Genomic DNA, 18012 nt, shown 5'->3' with positions numbered 1-18012 from the left:
AAAAAAAACAAGGTTGCAAGCCTGATAGCAGGGGTACCTATTTGTGATGTGGAAAAGCAATATAGCATGGTCTGCAACCTTGGCTCCAGTGTCCCAGAAAAATGGGCTAAATGACCACTACTCTGTTAGCTGTTCTTGTTCTTCCTTTTCTTTGTCAAACCTTATAGGAACTACTCAGGTTTGTCCTGATGTGAAAATTTTTCAAATTGCAAAAAGTGTGAGATGAAGAAAACATTTCCTACTCAAATCCTCATACCACTGGTTTAAACATTGACTTTTTTTTCTCTATTTTTAGAAAGTTTTATTTGTTTCTTTCTGAGATTGTTTACTCCATTTAATGAGAGAACTCAGAGGGGGAAAAACTTTAACTTCTCAATAACATGTCTGGAATGCACTCCAATTAGAATTTTCTCACTTAAATGTACTTGGTGCCAGGACTGTACTTGCCACTACAGAAAAGGAATACCATCACAGTCCACAGGGGGTTTGCAACGATACCAAAAAATCCCACCAGTACTTAACTGTCTTGCATGCTCCACTATCATGATCCACATCCTTTATCCCATTCTCTCACTGACAAAAGCCCTGGCAGATCTGTCATGAAGCCCCCATTAAATTCCAACACTGCATTTCATTTTCATATAGTGAGCATGGGTTAGGCAAGTGTAAGCATGGAAATTCAGAATATAATGCATATTGGGCTGTGAGTGGTGGCAGCTATGTGTTGCTTTTAAAATCACCAAGTACAAAACTGCACATTTTTGTCTTTTGTTTTCCCTTAGTATTGCTGTAATACTAGGAGACATGGATTGCAGTGTTCTTTAGTGTCAAAGTTTTTGAAGTTGCTTTCAGAATGTATGCTATGGTTTCCTTACGTATTTTGTTCTGTTTTGTCCTCTGGCTCTTATATTTTGTCACATGTGAGCCACTGGAGTTTAACTGAAACCCTCCATAATACTCACTATGTAAAATTCTAAGCTCCACACATGCCTGCATGGGACTTCTCTTAGTTTTGTTTGGTAGGAGTAACACACAGCAGCACTCTGATTAGCAGATTGGTGTGGTCTGCTCTCTTCTGAACAGTTCTTACTCAGAGTTTCCATTCACCACTCTCTCTCTTCATTTATACTGTGCAAGATCAAGGTCAAAACATCAATGATATAATCTGAGTACGCATTTTAATTAATAAATAATGGGGATATATGTTTTGTTTAAATATTTTAAAGGAAAAGAACCTTGTGCCCCACCCAAGATCCTAGACGCTAAAGTGGAGGAGAGTTCCGAAGTACCTATTTTAGAAGACACGTCATCATCACCAACAGATATTCAACAGCATTTATGGCAGGTTTCCACAGATATTGAAAACACTGAAAGGTACATGTAGCACTTCATTCCTAAACAAAACAAATTTCTGTCTAGGGTTTATTTAGTCTTTTCCAATTAGGCAGCCAGTGTTGCTACTATTAAAGGTATTAGTAAATTAAATAACCTGTTAACATTTCTGTTACATTTAACATATCTGAGAGCAACTCCTAAAAGAAGGGCAGAGAGAAGTGATATTCATAATTAGGCTAATTACCAGAGGGTAATGGTCGAAAACAAAGGGTGGGAAATGATGTTGCTAGTGGGCCAGGTTTTCTAAAAGAGGCAGCTTTTTTCTCACCTTGAATGGTTTCTGATTTTGTACCTGAAATCTCCTGGCCTACGGTTCTGCATTCATAAATTGAAAGCACAGAATCTAGTTCATGTCAGTTGTTTGTGCCCATAGTTAGGAATGTGGAAGCCTTAGGAGGGGCGGGGAACATCATCCACAGGTTTGTCAAAGTGGACTTCTCTTACCCCCTTAACTATGAAGTTGAAAGACAAAAATGAGACCCTTTAGTAGGGAGTAATCCTTATGGCCAACATTTCTTTGCAAAAAATACCTATTTTGATGGCTTTGTACATTAAGCTGCTGCTGAGATTTTAATGGTTACCATGTTAATTTATATAAAATGAAGTTCTGTTCTACTGAGAGAGTAACCTGGAGAATAAAACTGAGTAATTTATTAGTCATGCTTCTTCATTTCTAAGAACTATTTTATACGTAGATGAATGAAGCCAGTCCACATTGTTTTTAAATCCTGAAAGCCTTAAGACATTACAAGCCTGCACACAAAATTGCTGGTCTGCCATCTATCTGTAAAACAGGAACCTTTTTGCAACTTCTGACCTCTCTCAAAACATATCCAAATGTAACTTGCTTTGTGAGATGATATTTTGTTATCATATTTTCCATCTTCTGCCTTTTAGAAAATTTCATGCCAGAGTCATTCTAAGAGGGGGGAGAGTGACAGCCCTGTTTCTAAAATTTTCACGTAATGTGCAGGGAGCTTAAGTGTCATGGGATCAGCTACATGTATTATAATTTCCTTCTGAACAATGAAACACATTCATGGCACAAGCTACAAAATGCTGATAAGGGGTATTAAGTTGACATTAGTACTAGCTTCTGTTAATTTTAAGGCATATTGTGTATTTTGTCACTAGGATCACATTGTGCCCACCAACTCATTTAATATGGAATACTCAAGTGCCAGAAGAGATCATAAATTTGGACCAGAAGTGACTAGTTAATATCAGACTGGCTTAAAAGTGCTCCCTTATTAAATCTACTGCCCTTTATTTTAGTGAGCATCTTCTGATACGTGTATGTGAACCAAATGCTTGCCTAATAGATTTTTGTATTTATTGCTCCATTATTTCAGCATATAAAGCTATACTGTGAGCCATTCCCCATTCAGTCTTCAGCTGCTGTTCTATTGTATCTCTTTCAACTTTTGTTTCCACAGAGATATGAGAGAAATGAAAAACCTTTTAAGTAAACTCAGGGAGACTATGCCTTTACCACTGAAAAATCAAGGTAGGTTTTGTATTTTCTTCATGTAAGGACAATTAAGATAATTAAAGGTTTTGCCTTCCATTAGATCTGAAAAATCTAGGGTTTTTTTACAGAAGTTACAGAAAGAAAAATCTAGGTGAAGTCTCTTCCCTACTGATTCAGTGGAGCCAGAATTTAGTACATGAACTTTGGCCTCTCGAGTTTCACATGAGGTATTCTAGAATTTTATAGATATGGTATCTATAGATAAAATAATAGACTTTTCCTGGTAACATGAAGACAGCAGCACAACTAATTCCCTGTGTTAGGAGGTTTTCTTTTTCAAAGGTAATGAAGTTGTATATCACACAGGCTATGACAGGGATCCTACTGAGTGATGGGGTTTGCTTTACCCCTACAAGGCTTGTAGCTTCTGTGACATGACACTAACCCTGTGCAGAAAAGATACTTGCCTTGAGTCTGCTAACAGCCTGCTTTTCCCAGTAGCCAGCTATAAGACACCCTATACAAATGCACAGGGGGGCAGGATCTCCATCCTATGTATGTATTTAGCAATGGGCCTTCATTTTGTGGCCCAGCAGTATGAAATATTCCACATCTACAGGGACTCTCTTTCCTCATGTGAACATTAAAAAGATAATAATTTTCCTTTTTTATTTCTTCTTGATAATGTGGATTTCTTTATTGCTGTGTAGTCTTTGCACAGTGGCAGCTGAGGAAGTATGCCTAATGTGTCCTAGATCTTGTCCCAAGTAACTAAGCAGTCTAGCATTCATCATAATATGGTAAGAGATTAATATAGAATGGATTAATTCATTGTACAAGTAAGAGTTTATGGCAGGATGGCTTGATAGAAGACTATGTGAAAGGGGAAAGGGAAATGCTTATGACACATGGTACAGACGTGCCATTGTAGAGACTGGAAAAATACCATTTTAGAAGATAGCCTAGAAGAAAGGAGCGTGGTGGAAATACGGAAGAAAAATACAAATTTGGGGGATATAAAGCATATAGAAACTTGAATTCAGAACAGAAATAAAGGCATACAGAAGTCTTCTCTGCTGTCTGATGTCTACACTGCCCTTCAACACTGGCCAGAAAATCACTAATCACCTGTACAGCAGGATGGGAAATGTGTCAGCTAGAGTTTAAAAGCTCTGAGACATGCCCCAGGATCAGATAATCGTAAGTGGTGTTTCTGCAACTCCCACAGATTCCAACTGTGACCATAATTTACAGATGACCTCTGAGAACAGATGCCTCAGGAATGGACAGTCATATTCATTATTCATACAGCCCTTAAAATGTTTGAAATATTCCAAGACCTTCAATTAATTAAAGCTAGATAACAGTATAAGTAAATAGAACAAACAAACAACATTATAGGTAATTAATATGGTCTGGACTGTAATTTTGACATGTATATGAATTACAAGCACTGTGTAAGAGAATGATTATGAGATGAATGAATGCCATTGAGTGAATTCGTCGTTACAAGTCCTGATCCTGCTTTCAGTAAATGAGTGTTTAGCTGTAAATTTCAGTGACAGCCAGAACAGAGTGAGGGTTGCAAGCCCACAAAAGTTTTACATAATGTACCTGTGTTTTTTGTATGGAATTCTCTTAAGTGACAGCAGGAAAGTTACTATGCTAAGAAATTTAGTTGATGTGGTTCATAAGCTTGAGTCACAATATTAAAAGATCTCTTACCTATGTTCTTATAGTTAAGTATTTGCATTACAGTAGTGTCTAGAGCCTACAATCAAATCTAGGTCCCTGATGTAACCAGAATAGGAACATAATGAGGCATAGCTCTTAGCCTGAAACCATGCCTGAAGATGGCTCAAATTCAAAGTGAATTCTAAAGATTTTGTGAGACAGCTCGCTGACAGTGCATGAGTTAACATAAGTACAGGCACTAATGTAGACATTTTGTATTAATTTGAAAGGAGTTAATATAAAAGGTAGAAAGCTAACGAGAAACAGGGTGAGCATATTGTGCTAACTTTACCAGAGAAGGGCTTTTTCTCTTGATGTGCCAAGATGTTCCAGTGTTGCAGTTTTAAATGGAAATTCTCCGTGATGTGCACAAACGGCCACCCAATAAAGTTTTTTTTTAATGTTTAAATTAAGCCAGAATTTAACCTTAGGATCAACATTTCCAAACTTGCATGTCTGCAAGATCTCAAGCCTTAGGTTTTATTTGGGACCCTAACATTATTCATCCATGCAGGAATATTGTGGCTTAGGTCTCCCGGTACTGGAGGTGTAACTTCGTTACCATTAGGTTTCATCATTGAGCTGGTATTCTTCTTGCCAAAATTTCTATCGCATTATCATGGAGATCCTGATAATTAGCATTGTAAGACTCGTACATACAAAATTCAGGTTATTATTCGCTCTATGCTTAGAACAATGGAATCTATTACTTGATCATGTAGGAGCTGTTAGGACACATAAATGATACAAACTCTTTTGTGTGTGTGCCTGTGTACATATTCATATTAAAATATGGTTTTTTTCATCACAGATGATAGCAGCCTCCTAAACTTGACTCCGTATCCATTGGTAAGAAGACGGAAGCGAAGATTCTTTGGACTATGTTGTCTTGTCTCAAGTTAGAAGATTAAGTACAGAAGCACCAAGAAAATCATGTTTGATTAAACCACTATTATTTGACCAGTGAAAAGATGAACATTGCTACTCTTGATTATAACGTACATTTTCTACACTAGCCTATTCCTTTTTCTCTTCTGCTCCATCCCCCTTTTCAAAATAAGGGTTTTAATAGTTTAAATTTATGGTGGTCAAAAACGAGCTGTGGAATAGATCTAGAATAACTAAGAATGTTTTTAAAACTTTTTAAAGTATGTTTTGCATGCTTACTTTCAACCACTCAGAGAAAAGACACGTGGATTATGGTTAATAGATAATTTTAAAGGTTTTTATTGCTTGAACTGCAGCTAAAAGTTTGTGCATAGTACAGTACTCTTATTAGTATCATATTAAATTACTTGATCATATTCTAACAGTCTTTAAGCATAGAAAACTATTTAACAGCAAAAGTATTAAAGTTCTAAAACATTTAAACAATATTGTAACAGAATTTGCACAAAATCTCCAGTTGCTTTTTGTGCTCTCATTCATATTTAGTCTTCCACTATATCTCAATTTAAAAGCTTCATAGAAAAATATCTTAATTTATGATACACAAACCATGTATGAAAACACTTAGAACTTGTAAATACAGAGAAATCATAATATCCACTTACTGTACAATGCATAGAAGCAACAGATTTCCTTTTAGGCCGATAGTATCTCTACAAGCTTTTGGAAAAAATAGTTTATTAAAAAGAAAGGTGTGTTAAAATAAACAATGTAAAACACAACACCAACCCATTTTGTTTCCAATAGAATTCAAAGCATGGTGTCTGCATATCACTAAGTATTAACTCTTATAGGGCATGCCAGAATTATCTCAGACTAAGATATTAAACGTTTTACATTGTTAATAAAGTTTTTTATTTAAATTAAATGTTGTCTTGTTTCTAGTTATATTGCCAGAATGTCTTTTTTTTCTAGTTTTGTTGTCAGAGTACTACACAAAGTTTTGATAGCTTTTCCATTTCAAGAAGTATGTTTACAAAGGCAGATAAAGACTTCATATGAATATATAAATGCTAAAATGACAGCTAGTAGCAGCAATAGATATGAATAGGTCAGGCTCATTGTGCTGATATTTCAGGATGACAGGCAAGACACCAGAACTAAACTTGTGCTAGACTGCAAGGCTATGAAACCCATAACAATCCGTAACTACCGTATAGAGCAGGTCACCATGCCCTTGTAGTCAGTAATACATGAGGATGGTGACTATGAGCCCTTCTGCCATTCCACCATGACCCAGCATGTCAACAGGAACCAAATTCCTTCTTACTGTGTAAGGGTTTAGTGGTGGGTAAGGAGGTATTGTTTCCTTGTAACAGGAAACACTCACACAGTTAAATTCTCCACGGGTTTTTCGTAGGATATTAGTACGCTCCCCAGAGCAGTTTGTTAGGGATAGCTATCACTGAACTATCTCTGGCACTTACAAAGTTTGAGCTGACTGATTTCTCTACCAAGTTTTCCTCCTGGAATGCGGTTTGCTGAAAAAGGAAAGGAACACCCACATTGTCAAAAATATTAGTGTACTGTCTATAGCAAGGACCAAAAATTCAGATCTAATTCCCAAGAAGGAAAGGCAGGAATTTTTCTTCCTGAAGAGCCATACCACTCCTGTTTCAGGCATTCATGTAACTGGGCTTCCAGCATTTCTCTGGAAAGATATTTCTCTTTTCACTCAGATAAAGCAGAGGGTTTTGTTTTTTTCCAGGTTGGACCGATCTGTCCACTTTTCACCTTTCTGTATCCCAGGCAGAAAATGTATTTTTGAGTAATCAGGCCTCCAAATAAATACTTTAAATGCAATGAGGACGAATAAACCTAAAACGCCGTCATAGAAAACGTGTGTTTCCATAAGCAAAATTAATTCCATCTGGGGAATGCGTGACTAAATTCTTTAAATAGCACAGAAAAAGGTAACTGCAATGTGTTTTAAGATTTCAGGTCACAAACTATTCTTCGGTGTACATGGCATTTAATGAGGGGAGATTCCTACACGCTCACAAAGCTGCGTGCTTGTGAGCACGAATGCATTTTTAAGAAGAATGGAATCAAAGTCCACAGCAGGATGTTTTTTCAAAGTTAATTCTTTGACATTTTCCCCACATCCCTCGTGAACAATGTCCTCGTTAATTAGATCCTATTTCTCCCATAATAAGTAGTCAAAGAATGTCCAAAAGATGGCAGCACTGACATGTTTTCATTAAAAGTCTGCAAACCAATAGACTTGCTCTATGACTCCAGCGCCAGAGATACAACAGGTTTTGTAACTGTTAAAACTTTGGAAAAACAACTTCTGGTATCTGATGGCTATTAAAAAATAGTCTGGGGAGATGATCTGTAATTACAATTAACCAATTAATTTTGGTTCAGCCTAAGTTAAAAAGACAGACTGATTCTATTAATACTGTAGACATTAATGCTAAAAAGCAGTGTATGAACACAAGACTGAACATGCAGCAATGTTATGAGAGAGAAAGGGAGAAACAAAATTTGACAGAAGCAAATTGTGTTAATTCTTTTAAAATCTTGTTATATTAGTACACACACAGAAATTGATGTATCAGGTCAGTGTGATGTCTTTTTTAACAACTACTTTCAAAGAAAGATTAAGCAGTAAGCATGTCTAGTGCAGTACCTGCCCACATATCATCACATGTAAGTTAACATGCCAAGTTACATGACAGCTCATATCTCTGTATTTTTATCGCATCTATTGCAATGGAATATACATTAGTGAGACAAATGTATACAAGTTAATTAATTATGCAAAGCTCTTGACATCAGTCATACCTCATCACAATGAGCTGCACAACTTTAGCACATTCTGTGATGGAAACAGATTTACATATGTTGTCTTTAAAGTCCCTTTTGTTTGCGCTGTTTTAAAGTGTACAGTAATATGCACATACTTGTACCTTTTGTTATGGAAACTTCAGTTGTGCCTCTTCTTCCTGAACTAAAGACGACTAAAATTTCACTCTTTGCTTATTTTGAAGCCTTTCCATACTTCCAACCAATTTTGCAGCTTCTCTCAAACCCCTTGTATTTATTATACCTTTTACTAATCCTAATGGACACATGCTTTAATTCCCAAGTTTTATGGCCACTTGAGGAATATTGGTGATCAAGGGTGAATGGAATGTCCTCCAGTTATCTTTTAATAGATAGTGGCCACAAACCAAGGCCTGGTAAGTATCTGAATGAAGAGGTGTTAAGGGATAAATTGGCTTAGTTAGGAATGCAGAGGGTTATCTTTCGCTAAAATTCAAAAGGAAAGAAAAGAAACTTTTTAAGCGCCAGAACATCATGTAGGTCCGAGAAGGATAAATGTTAGTGATATTACTACATTTTAGTTTAATGGAACAGGGCAATGTGGGATCAAAGTTTAAAAGTTCCCACAACAAAATGATACACAAATCACTTAGAGATAATTTAGAACCATTCTTTTATTTATTTATTTTCCAAGTATTACAAAAAAAGACGACTTAACATTGATAAATGCCTGAATGCATGGAAACAAGCAATTTAGGGAAAATACTGAGGAAAACAGTATTGCTGGAAAAAAGTCCTTGCTTTCTAAATCCTTAATGGGGTTTGAACATTTTAGTTGAAAATGCTAAAGGCACCACAACTTGTTTGCAGGGTAAGAGACAAGAAGCACAGATTTAGTACTCACCAAATATGTCAAGTTCCGCCAACTCTTTTTTACTAAAACTTTGTGCAGCTCTGGCTTTTCAGAGCAAAACCAAATTCTTTATACCACCATTCACTTGTAGTACCTTTCTTCTTTTCACAGATATTTCATGTCATAAAAAATACCTCTCTAAAAAGCCAGTTATTGATGTACAGTGTAAAGTTTTTGGAGCAGAAGCAAAATACAAGCATATAGAAACAGACAGTAAATACATATGCAGGCTGCATGTTAACTTATGCACTATGTAAAAGTTAGCATGCAAAATCTGCGTGTTAACTTACGCAATACATAAAAGGTTGTCCCTGTGACCTATTAATTATTCATCCCATAGCAGGCTTACTTGGGATGAGATACAACATAAAGACATTAATTTTTCAATATAAGGTGAATATGTAACTATAAATTAAAGGACTTTCAAAAGTTCGAAGAGCTGTCTAGGCTGTGGTAATGCTAGGACTACTATAAGAGATGTTTATTACATAGCCCAAAATTTATTTTCTTTGAAGCAGATATAGAGACTCCAGAGATGTGAAGACAGAAATCAGTGGGAATATAGTAAACTAAATTAAAATGAAGATATGAGAAAAATATTAGAGAACACAACAACAAGCTTAACAGAACTTTTTTGTTGAGCGCTGTGGTGGGTTGACCTTGGCTGGCTGCCAGGTGCCCACCAAGCTGCTCTATCACTCCCCTCCCTCAACTGGATAGGGGGAGAAAAATAGGACAAAAGGCTTGTGGGTTGAGATATGGACAGGGACATCACTCAACAATTCAATTACTGTCATGGGCAAAACAGACTCAACTCGGGGAAATTAATCTAATTTATTGCCAATTAACAACAGAGTACGATAATGAGTAAGAAGAACAACTCTAAAAACACCTTCTCCCCCCACTCCTCCCTTCTTCCCAGGCTCAGCTTCACCGCCAATTTCTCTACCTCCTCCCCCCACCATCAAGCATCATGAACACAAAAGGCTCAAGGCTTTGAATTTAGTGGGAATATAGTAGAAAAGTGGGTAATAGCAGGAAAAAAAAAGATAAAAAGCTGTTAGGCTTTGATGAGATCCAAATAATTTTAATAATACTTTAAAGAAATAATGCTCTTACTTTCCCATTGTGCCAGAAACAAGCAGTAGTCAGCAAGGGATAAATACTTCAATGATTTAGAAGTGCCTAGTGATGTTCTGCAAATATTGACAATACAACATATTTTTTATGCAACCTGGTAGGTATCACTATAAGTAGAACTCTACTACCTTTTATATCAGTATTCTATAAATGCAGGTGCAGTTGAGGCTCAATTTATTTACATGTCATTTATGAGGGGGACATATACTCCAGAAACACTTTGCAGAATTATTCATAATTGAAAGCATAAAATGTATAGATGCTTTTAAAACGGTACATAAAGTCTGTGTCAAGTGCATATTGGCTTAATAAACACCTAAATCAATTTTAAAGTATTGATATGTTTTACATTATAACTAGAACCACAATCAGCTAAATGTCCCAGCATTTATTGGTATTAGTAATTCATTAAAAACACTGTGCTAATACACAAATGCCTATACATGGGCTCTTGGAATATGAAGAGTGGTGGAATCCCAGCTACAGACTGGGGAACGGCAAAGAGGAGAAGACGCAGTTGGGGAATGTTGGCCAGGCTCTTCTGTTAACAGCCTGGGGTTACTTACTCAGATGGCTGAGAGAACAGTAGCATTCTTCAATTCTTAATGATAAAACAATTTTATCACCAAACTGATTTCAATTGATTTACTATTGTTAGTGCAAGAACAGCTGATAGGGAACCACTGACAGTTCTGTGTATGTCTACTCAAACTCCAACTGCAGTAAATGAAAAGAAACCATTGACTTCAAGGGAAGATGAATTGAGGCCTTTAAGAAAGCTAAGAGCAAGTGACAGTGTTTTCAAAAGGAATCAGTGAAACCTTCCTTTGCTTCCTTTTCAAAAGCAACTAACCTGACCTTCTTCCATGGGACTAGAGACAAAAAGAGATGGGTTTCTCACAGCACTGAGTATTGCAATGCCCAACTCAAGACATTTGGCTCCCAAAGTAGAATCTGGAATCCTAGAAATAAGTACTTAGGTGCCCTACAAAATATGCTGATCTTCAAAGCCTGAAGGTAACATGAAACAGGAGCTGGGCTGCTTAATCCTATCACTTACAGGCATAGACAGAAGCAGAACATGAGACACATGGGAACTGGTTTAAGACTGCAGACTCAAGGGCCTTATCAGTGATCATTTTCAGAATTAAAGTTTTGGTCTGTGGCACCTAAATTTGCCTGAGACCCACTAAATTTTATTTCCAATCTGGTCTAGACACGAGAGAATGGGGCAAATGTCTTACGCTCTGATTTGGGACTCTTAGCCACTTCTGAATTAGATATAATTTGCAAAGCAACTGCCAGACTGTGACTTCCTCTGTAGGCAGTGCTCATCTCAGCCATTTGATATATGATTATCCATATCCCAGTTGACAGTGATCAAAGTATTACAAAAAAAAGCCTCCAGAAAGTGGCCTCTTAACCCGTACTGAGCTTAAGAATGGGGAAATATAACTGCAACAGACTCTAGATCTTTGTCAAGTCCCAAGCAAGAGAATGGTATTAGTCTTTCCGGGTCATGACAGCAGCACATTGAATTTTACTGAAGGATTTGATTCACTGACCAGGAGAGACAGCTTAACCCTTTACTAACATTGCAGGGATCCTAACTATTGAAAGCTGGAATATACTGTTGACGTGTGAATTCATTACAAAGAGAATACCACCCAAATGTAACAGAACAGTTTACCTGAATTTGAAAAAAAAATAAATAAAAATGCCCTCTCTCTTAGTCCTAAAGCTTCTGGTCTGAATAGAATAAGTATGCAAATTGGCATCACTCAATGATTTTTCAGTGTTATTGTGAAACACAAACACTGCTGCCTTTCAGAGACGGAAAGAGAGATTAACTAAAGGTTGCAGTGAGGTGTTTGTAGAGCCTAATCACCTAATCTGTCCTCCCATTCCAAGTGGCTTTTTCTAGCTGAGTCCTGAAAACCTCTGAAGATGGAAATTCCAGAGCTTCCCTGGACAACCTGCTCTAGTGCTGCACTAATTCCCTAGTGAAGAACTGTCAAATAGAACAGATTTCTAATGTTGTGTTATCTCTCAAGAACAAAATCTAATTTTAAGTCTACTATATTATTTCTCAATACTTTTAACCTCCTCATCAGTTTTTGTGCAAAAAAACCCAGATGAAAACTCTTCTTTCAGTGCAAGTGGTTGGTAATAGGTAGCCACAACACAAAAAAACCCTCATAGCTGTTAGTAAATGATACTATACTCCTTATTGCTGGTTTCCCGTATTTCATTTCTATTTTACAATTTAAGCATTCCTGTGATTGAAGGAAGGTCTTTCCACTTGACTTTCATACAACTTCTGAAAGAATACAACAGGGTATTAGAGAATTGAGAGGTATTTCTGAATAAAGTTCCTACCAACTTTTTTTTTTGTAATTTCTAAGGAAGGCTACCATCCGATTCCCTATAGATGAAACATTTAAACACCTTCTATTAAAAAAGACTACAGAAATCATGTCTACTGATGACTTGTTCAAAATTTCTGTTCCTGGTATAAGAGGAATCACAACATTTGATGTAGATGCTGGTTGGTGTGGCAAAGAACAGCCTTCTGCCATTTTTCTGTGTTCCAAAACCCAAGGATTTTTATACATTCTCTATATAGTTTTTCTGTTCTAGCATTCTTTTCTTGTGATCAAGACAACCAACTGGATACAGAATTTGACTAGCTATTTCGGTTTAAAAAAAACCTCCAAACACATATAATGTATCATCTTTGATACCTGGGATTAGATCTTCTCTTGCATAGAGCAGAAACAATTCAGGTGTGATACTCTTTTTTTATCCAGCCCAGATCACATCACTGTTCCACCATGTATACATTTTCCTTGGATCACAGAAGGAATGAGAACAGACATATTATTGACCAACCTCACTGCCACCGTGATACGTCCTTTCAGAATGATACAGAATGCTATTTTGTGTGAGCTTGAAAAAGCTTTAAAATAAAAACTATTACAAATGCATTTTTGTGGAAGAGAAAATCCTAATAATAAGGAAAGTAGCGCACATTATGAGGAAGAGTGAGTAGTAAAAACTGTTGGTGAAATACTTTTTTTCAACAATCACACTGCAGAAGCCTGAGTAACTCCAGAGTCCTATAAAATGAGCCAAGGGGCAAAATCTTGCCTACGATCAGGATTTGAACCCGTCTTTGGATACCTGAAGGACTTTCATTGCACTGAGAATCACCACACTGCTCAGGCACAGCCGAGAGGAGGTTTGGCACCAGAACAGCAACCAGCTGCTCCACCAGCTTCCTTATAAAGAGGGACAGCATCGCTAACCAACTATGATAGCAACGTAAGTAACTTGTGATTGCACCCTATGATAAAGGTGGATCCTAAAGCAAGCGAGCAAATGCTCAGAGGCCCAATACAGAACAAGCTTTCCCCCAGTCACAGCTTCCCCACGAATAAACCCCCTCAGGATTAACAGCAAGAGAAGAGATGCCTCCCTTAGCGGGAAACACGCCGAGACGCCCGCAGGCGGGAAGGGCGGGCTGGCGCCGCGGCAGCCGGCCTTCCCCCGCGGGGCCTCTCCTCCCTCTCGCTGCCCGCCCCTGCCCGCTGCTTTTCCCTCCCCACGTTTGGTGTGCGCAGCTCCTTACGGCATTGAAGAGGCTGCAACGAACTTAACGTGATTAGGGAAACGCAACAGGAATAGGTTTCCGTAGTGACTGAATTTACGGGCCGTGGCAGACGTGGTGTTGTGAAGCACACAGGAGCTGAGGGCAGCGTGTGTGTTACCAAGCTCACCGCAGGCTGGAGAAGGCGTGGAACTGGAAACTTCACGTGCTGTTAGTATTCCTTCTGCAGGCCGTCCCTCCTCCGTTTCAGTTTTTGTCTGCCAGTCTGCGGTCTTTCAGCAGCTGCCTCTATGCAGACGCTACTTCCGTAACTCACCGAGGTGCTCTTTGCAGGCGGAACACAGCGCTGCCTTCGGCCCAGCCGGGAGCAGGCCTCTTCCTTGAAGTGCTTCACACACGGCCGTTTGGGACTTCAGTGCTATTGTATTACTGCTGTTTGGGCTTTTTGTGTTCAGATTTAAAAAAACTGGTGTAGTTAACCCTGAACTACGTGTGGTATTTGTTGTATATCCAATCACACCTTTGTTATCTTGAACCCTTCAAGCCCCACGTTGGGCGCCAAACAAGACTGCGGTGCTCACAAATCTAAAACACCGCACCATATGAGCTACTATGAAGAAAATTAACTCTATCCCGGCCAAAACCAGTACATCATGCCATCGTAAGGAAAGTTTAAAATTACAATTTTAAATTACACTTTTATCTTGATTTGGTGTTCAACTTAGAAAATTTGTGTCAGAAAATGGGGAAAATACAATGATCAACTTTTATCCCATTTCAGGAATAAATGCACAGTGATGCACTGATGTCTTTTTTTAAAATGCCTGCTGGTCTTATGTCAGTGTAAAGGTGAGATTCCTTATTATCTATGTAAGAGGTATTCTACTTATTGTCCAGCTTCATGGACAAGAGGGAAGAGAGGCTAAAGAGACATTTATTTCAGCTCCCGCTCAGTCCTGAGTTGCTTCAGTCACTGAAGAGATTTGTAGCATTATTTTGGGAAGTTTTGTGGTTCTGTTTAGGTTCCGGGACCTTGAAGGTGCTGACTGACAGGCAGCAAAACTTATCCTTTACCAGCAGAACCTTCCTTTTCTGCTTCAAAGAGCTGAGCCAGGCTAAATGCAGATGGACAGGAGACATTTTCTAGGGATCACAGTGTGGTGAAGGTTGAAACACTGACTTTAAACTGTTCCACAGCTGAATCAGTTATAATAAATCTAGAAATCTTTTTCCTGAGATTCTATTTCCTTGTAGTATTTTTAAAATCTCAATTGCTGCCCCAGTCATATCTCAAGTAAGAGATATACCTTTACTCCTTAGTTGGTGGTTGTACCCTTTGTGGTTTTTTCAACTTAACCAGCTCCCAGCGTATGCATAATCTGCTGTCCTGATCTAGCCTCATGTTGCCAGTCTCGGATCTATTTTGTTTTCCTGTCTGAACTCATCTAGCATTGAACTATCGGTCTCTTCCTCACTAGTACTGGAGACTTCACCTTATTTCCTATTATCTGTAAATTTTCTTGGTGTGATATTTATACCCCTTCCATTCTTTTTAAACATATTTAAGTACCAGTAGTAATGGGAATTCTGGAGTCCAAAAGAGCACCCGGTTCTATTTGTCCAGTCTGTTGCTGTCTCATGCAACCTGATCTTCGTTTGAGCCATTATATGTACCAAGCTCCCTCTTTCAGAAGTTGTATTTCTTGCTCTTCTGGGACTGTGGTTCTTTGATGTATAGAAAGTTTCTGCCAATTTCCAGCCTAAATGTACTCCTGGACAACTAATACCAATTTGTTTGTATACTTACATTATCTTTTAAGTGCTTTCTTTGCTGTTATTTACATCTTATCGCCTAATATTTAGGGAGGACTATACCCTTACCAACTTGCATTTTGCCGATTAAAAAATCAAGTTTTTCTAGTTTCCTGTAAACGTTCCTATAGCAATATCTTTAGAGTGAAAATGCCCTCCTCCTCAAAGACCAAGTAAATACCAATTTTCTACTGGTTCTAAGTTCCTTCAGTAACAGTTTACTGAAACAAGGCTTAATACAATGCATTTATCAAATTTAAGAGGGGAAAAACTTAGTAAATGAAGGCTTTGTTTAGGAATACAAAAGATCTATTTAAAGCATCCAGAAAAGAGCAAAAACATCCTTTAATAATATGAAGTGTGTGATTTTTTTCACTCATATTAGGAATAGCTTATTCATTTTTAGCCATCAAAGGAAAAGTAATCTACACATATACTAATTTCAAAACAGAAGGTAAACATTTATTCCTCTCTGCTTTTTCTTCCCTTAATTTACTTAGCTCCTGTGTTCTCTGCGTTAATTTGGAGAATTCTTTTTTAGACATCTGCGAAAATTTAAAGCAATAATTTGTACTGTCAGCATTGAAAAGAGGCTTTTTAATCTTTTGTGTGGTACAACTTAGAAGAAAAATAATAAAACTTCTGAAGCTGGGGCGCAGGGTGGGACAGAAAGTTGCTGACCCCAAGAGCAACACTCTTTTCGCTGCCTTTTTCCAGATTCAAACCATGAATCTCTTTCAGTCAGGAGAAGATACAGTAACAGCAGAAACAGCAATTGCACATGAAACAGATCTGGCAGATGTTCTAGAAAGAGGGTGTTATTTAAGATTCAGAACACTTCAGAGATTTGGAAAGGTTTGGTGTAGAATTTAAATGTAACAGAAGATATTTCCTTAAGGAAGTCAAAGTTATATATCTAAAAAATTTATATCGTTCAAAGGATTAAGAGTCTGCTTTTTCTCCTTTGAAAGAAATACTCAAGTTCTCATCAGTACAAATCCACAAAAAGACTTTGTTAGATCCCAAGCTTTCATCCTTCTCCCAGTACGTTGCATTCCTGGCACAAGCAACCTAGTCTCTTAGAGAGAAAACTTCATCCTCCTCATCTTCCCTACTTCTTTTATTCTGAAGTTAGGCTTAATACCACAGAAACTTCTTTAATTTCAATACCTCTCTAGAGAGCTGATCTCAATTGAGGAAGAACCTCAAAGGAAGGCTTAAGCATCCTGTAGTAATTGTTTGGCAAGTTAGCCTTTCTATAGCAAACCATCATGTACTGGCTATCTAAATACAGAAATACAGTTCTTGAGTCAAGTGTCGTATTAAAGTTTTTAAGATAAATGCCCAGATACTTCTGAGGTCTGTGAAACACCTACCAGCATCTGAGTTTCTTACATTTTGTTTTAAAAGGTTTCTGCTACATATTATCTGAAGCCTATTTGAGACAGCTCATTTTTAGTGTCCAGTATTGGAGGCTTCCTGTTGTCTTCAAAAATAGATTATTTTCCCTGTAATGGTTACCTCATTTAATTATTTGTAAAAAACGGGGGGTTACAAGCATAAATATCCCCAGACTCCTTGCATAAGCCCAAGTCAAGAGTTTAACCCATTCCTTTCTAAACATAATGTGAAAAACTGAAGGCTGCGCAGTGAATTTCATATACCACGGAGTCCCATATACCCGCATTTCTTACATATATGGAAAAGGAAAACTTTGCCTTACTGCACTAGTTTTTATAAGTTTGGGGGGTTTGTCGTTGTATTGCTGACTCCCTTTTTTTTTCTGTAATATTTCAGAATTAAATTAATGTTTGTTAATGTAAAATTTAAAAAATAATTTATTTGGAACAAATAATTAACTTTGAGCTTAATCTTTTTTCCTAACAAGTAGAATTAACCTGTGAATCACAGAAAACTCATACTTTTCAGACTAATACAGGTCAACTGTTTTGGAATAGATGCTTACCCTGCAAATGGAAGAAAAGAGAGATAAGAGTGAAAAGAGTGGTAAAGTAAGAGAGAGAAACAGGAGAAATTGTCTCTTCGTGAACTGACTCTAAATTTTCCTGCAAACTAGAGCACCAATATTTTGTTCATTTAAAAGATTAGTTGCTTCTAGCACCAAAATAATTTCCATTAGGTTCAAGTCTGAAAAGTTGTCCACACTTGGTTTGGTTGAAGAAACAGCTGGTTTTTATGGACTTTGCTGGAGTTCCT

General features: G+C 37.5%; 1 protein-coding gene across 1 annotated transcript in view; it reads left to right on the top strand.

Moving 5' to 3' along the window:
* The window catches only part of RGS7BP (regulator of G-protein signaling 7 binding protein), a 52070-nt gene extending 49164 nt beyond the window's left edge, over positions 1–2906 (top strand). The window contains 2 exon segments of the mRNA XM_009327287.1: positions 1227–1374; positions 2834–2906. Of these exon segments, the coding sequence (XP_009325562.1) occupies positions 1227–1374; positions 2834–2906 (221 nt within the window).
* Positions 2907–18012: the final 15106 nt, after the last annotated feature.

This window comes from Pygoscelis adeliae, unplaced genomic scaffold (assembly GCF_000699105.1).
Source record: "Pygoscelis adeliae isolate BGI_AS28 unplaced genomic scaffold, ASM69910v1 Scaffold26, whole genome shotgun sequence".
Classification (NCBI taxonomy): domain Eukaryota; kingdom Metazoa; phylum Chordata; class Aves; order Sphenisciformes; family Spheniscidae; genus Pygoscelis; species Pygoscelis adeliae.
The sequence above is the reverse complement of the archived record's forward strand: the minus strand, read 5'-3'. Positions and strand labels throughout refer to the sequence as shown.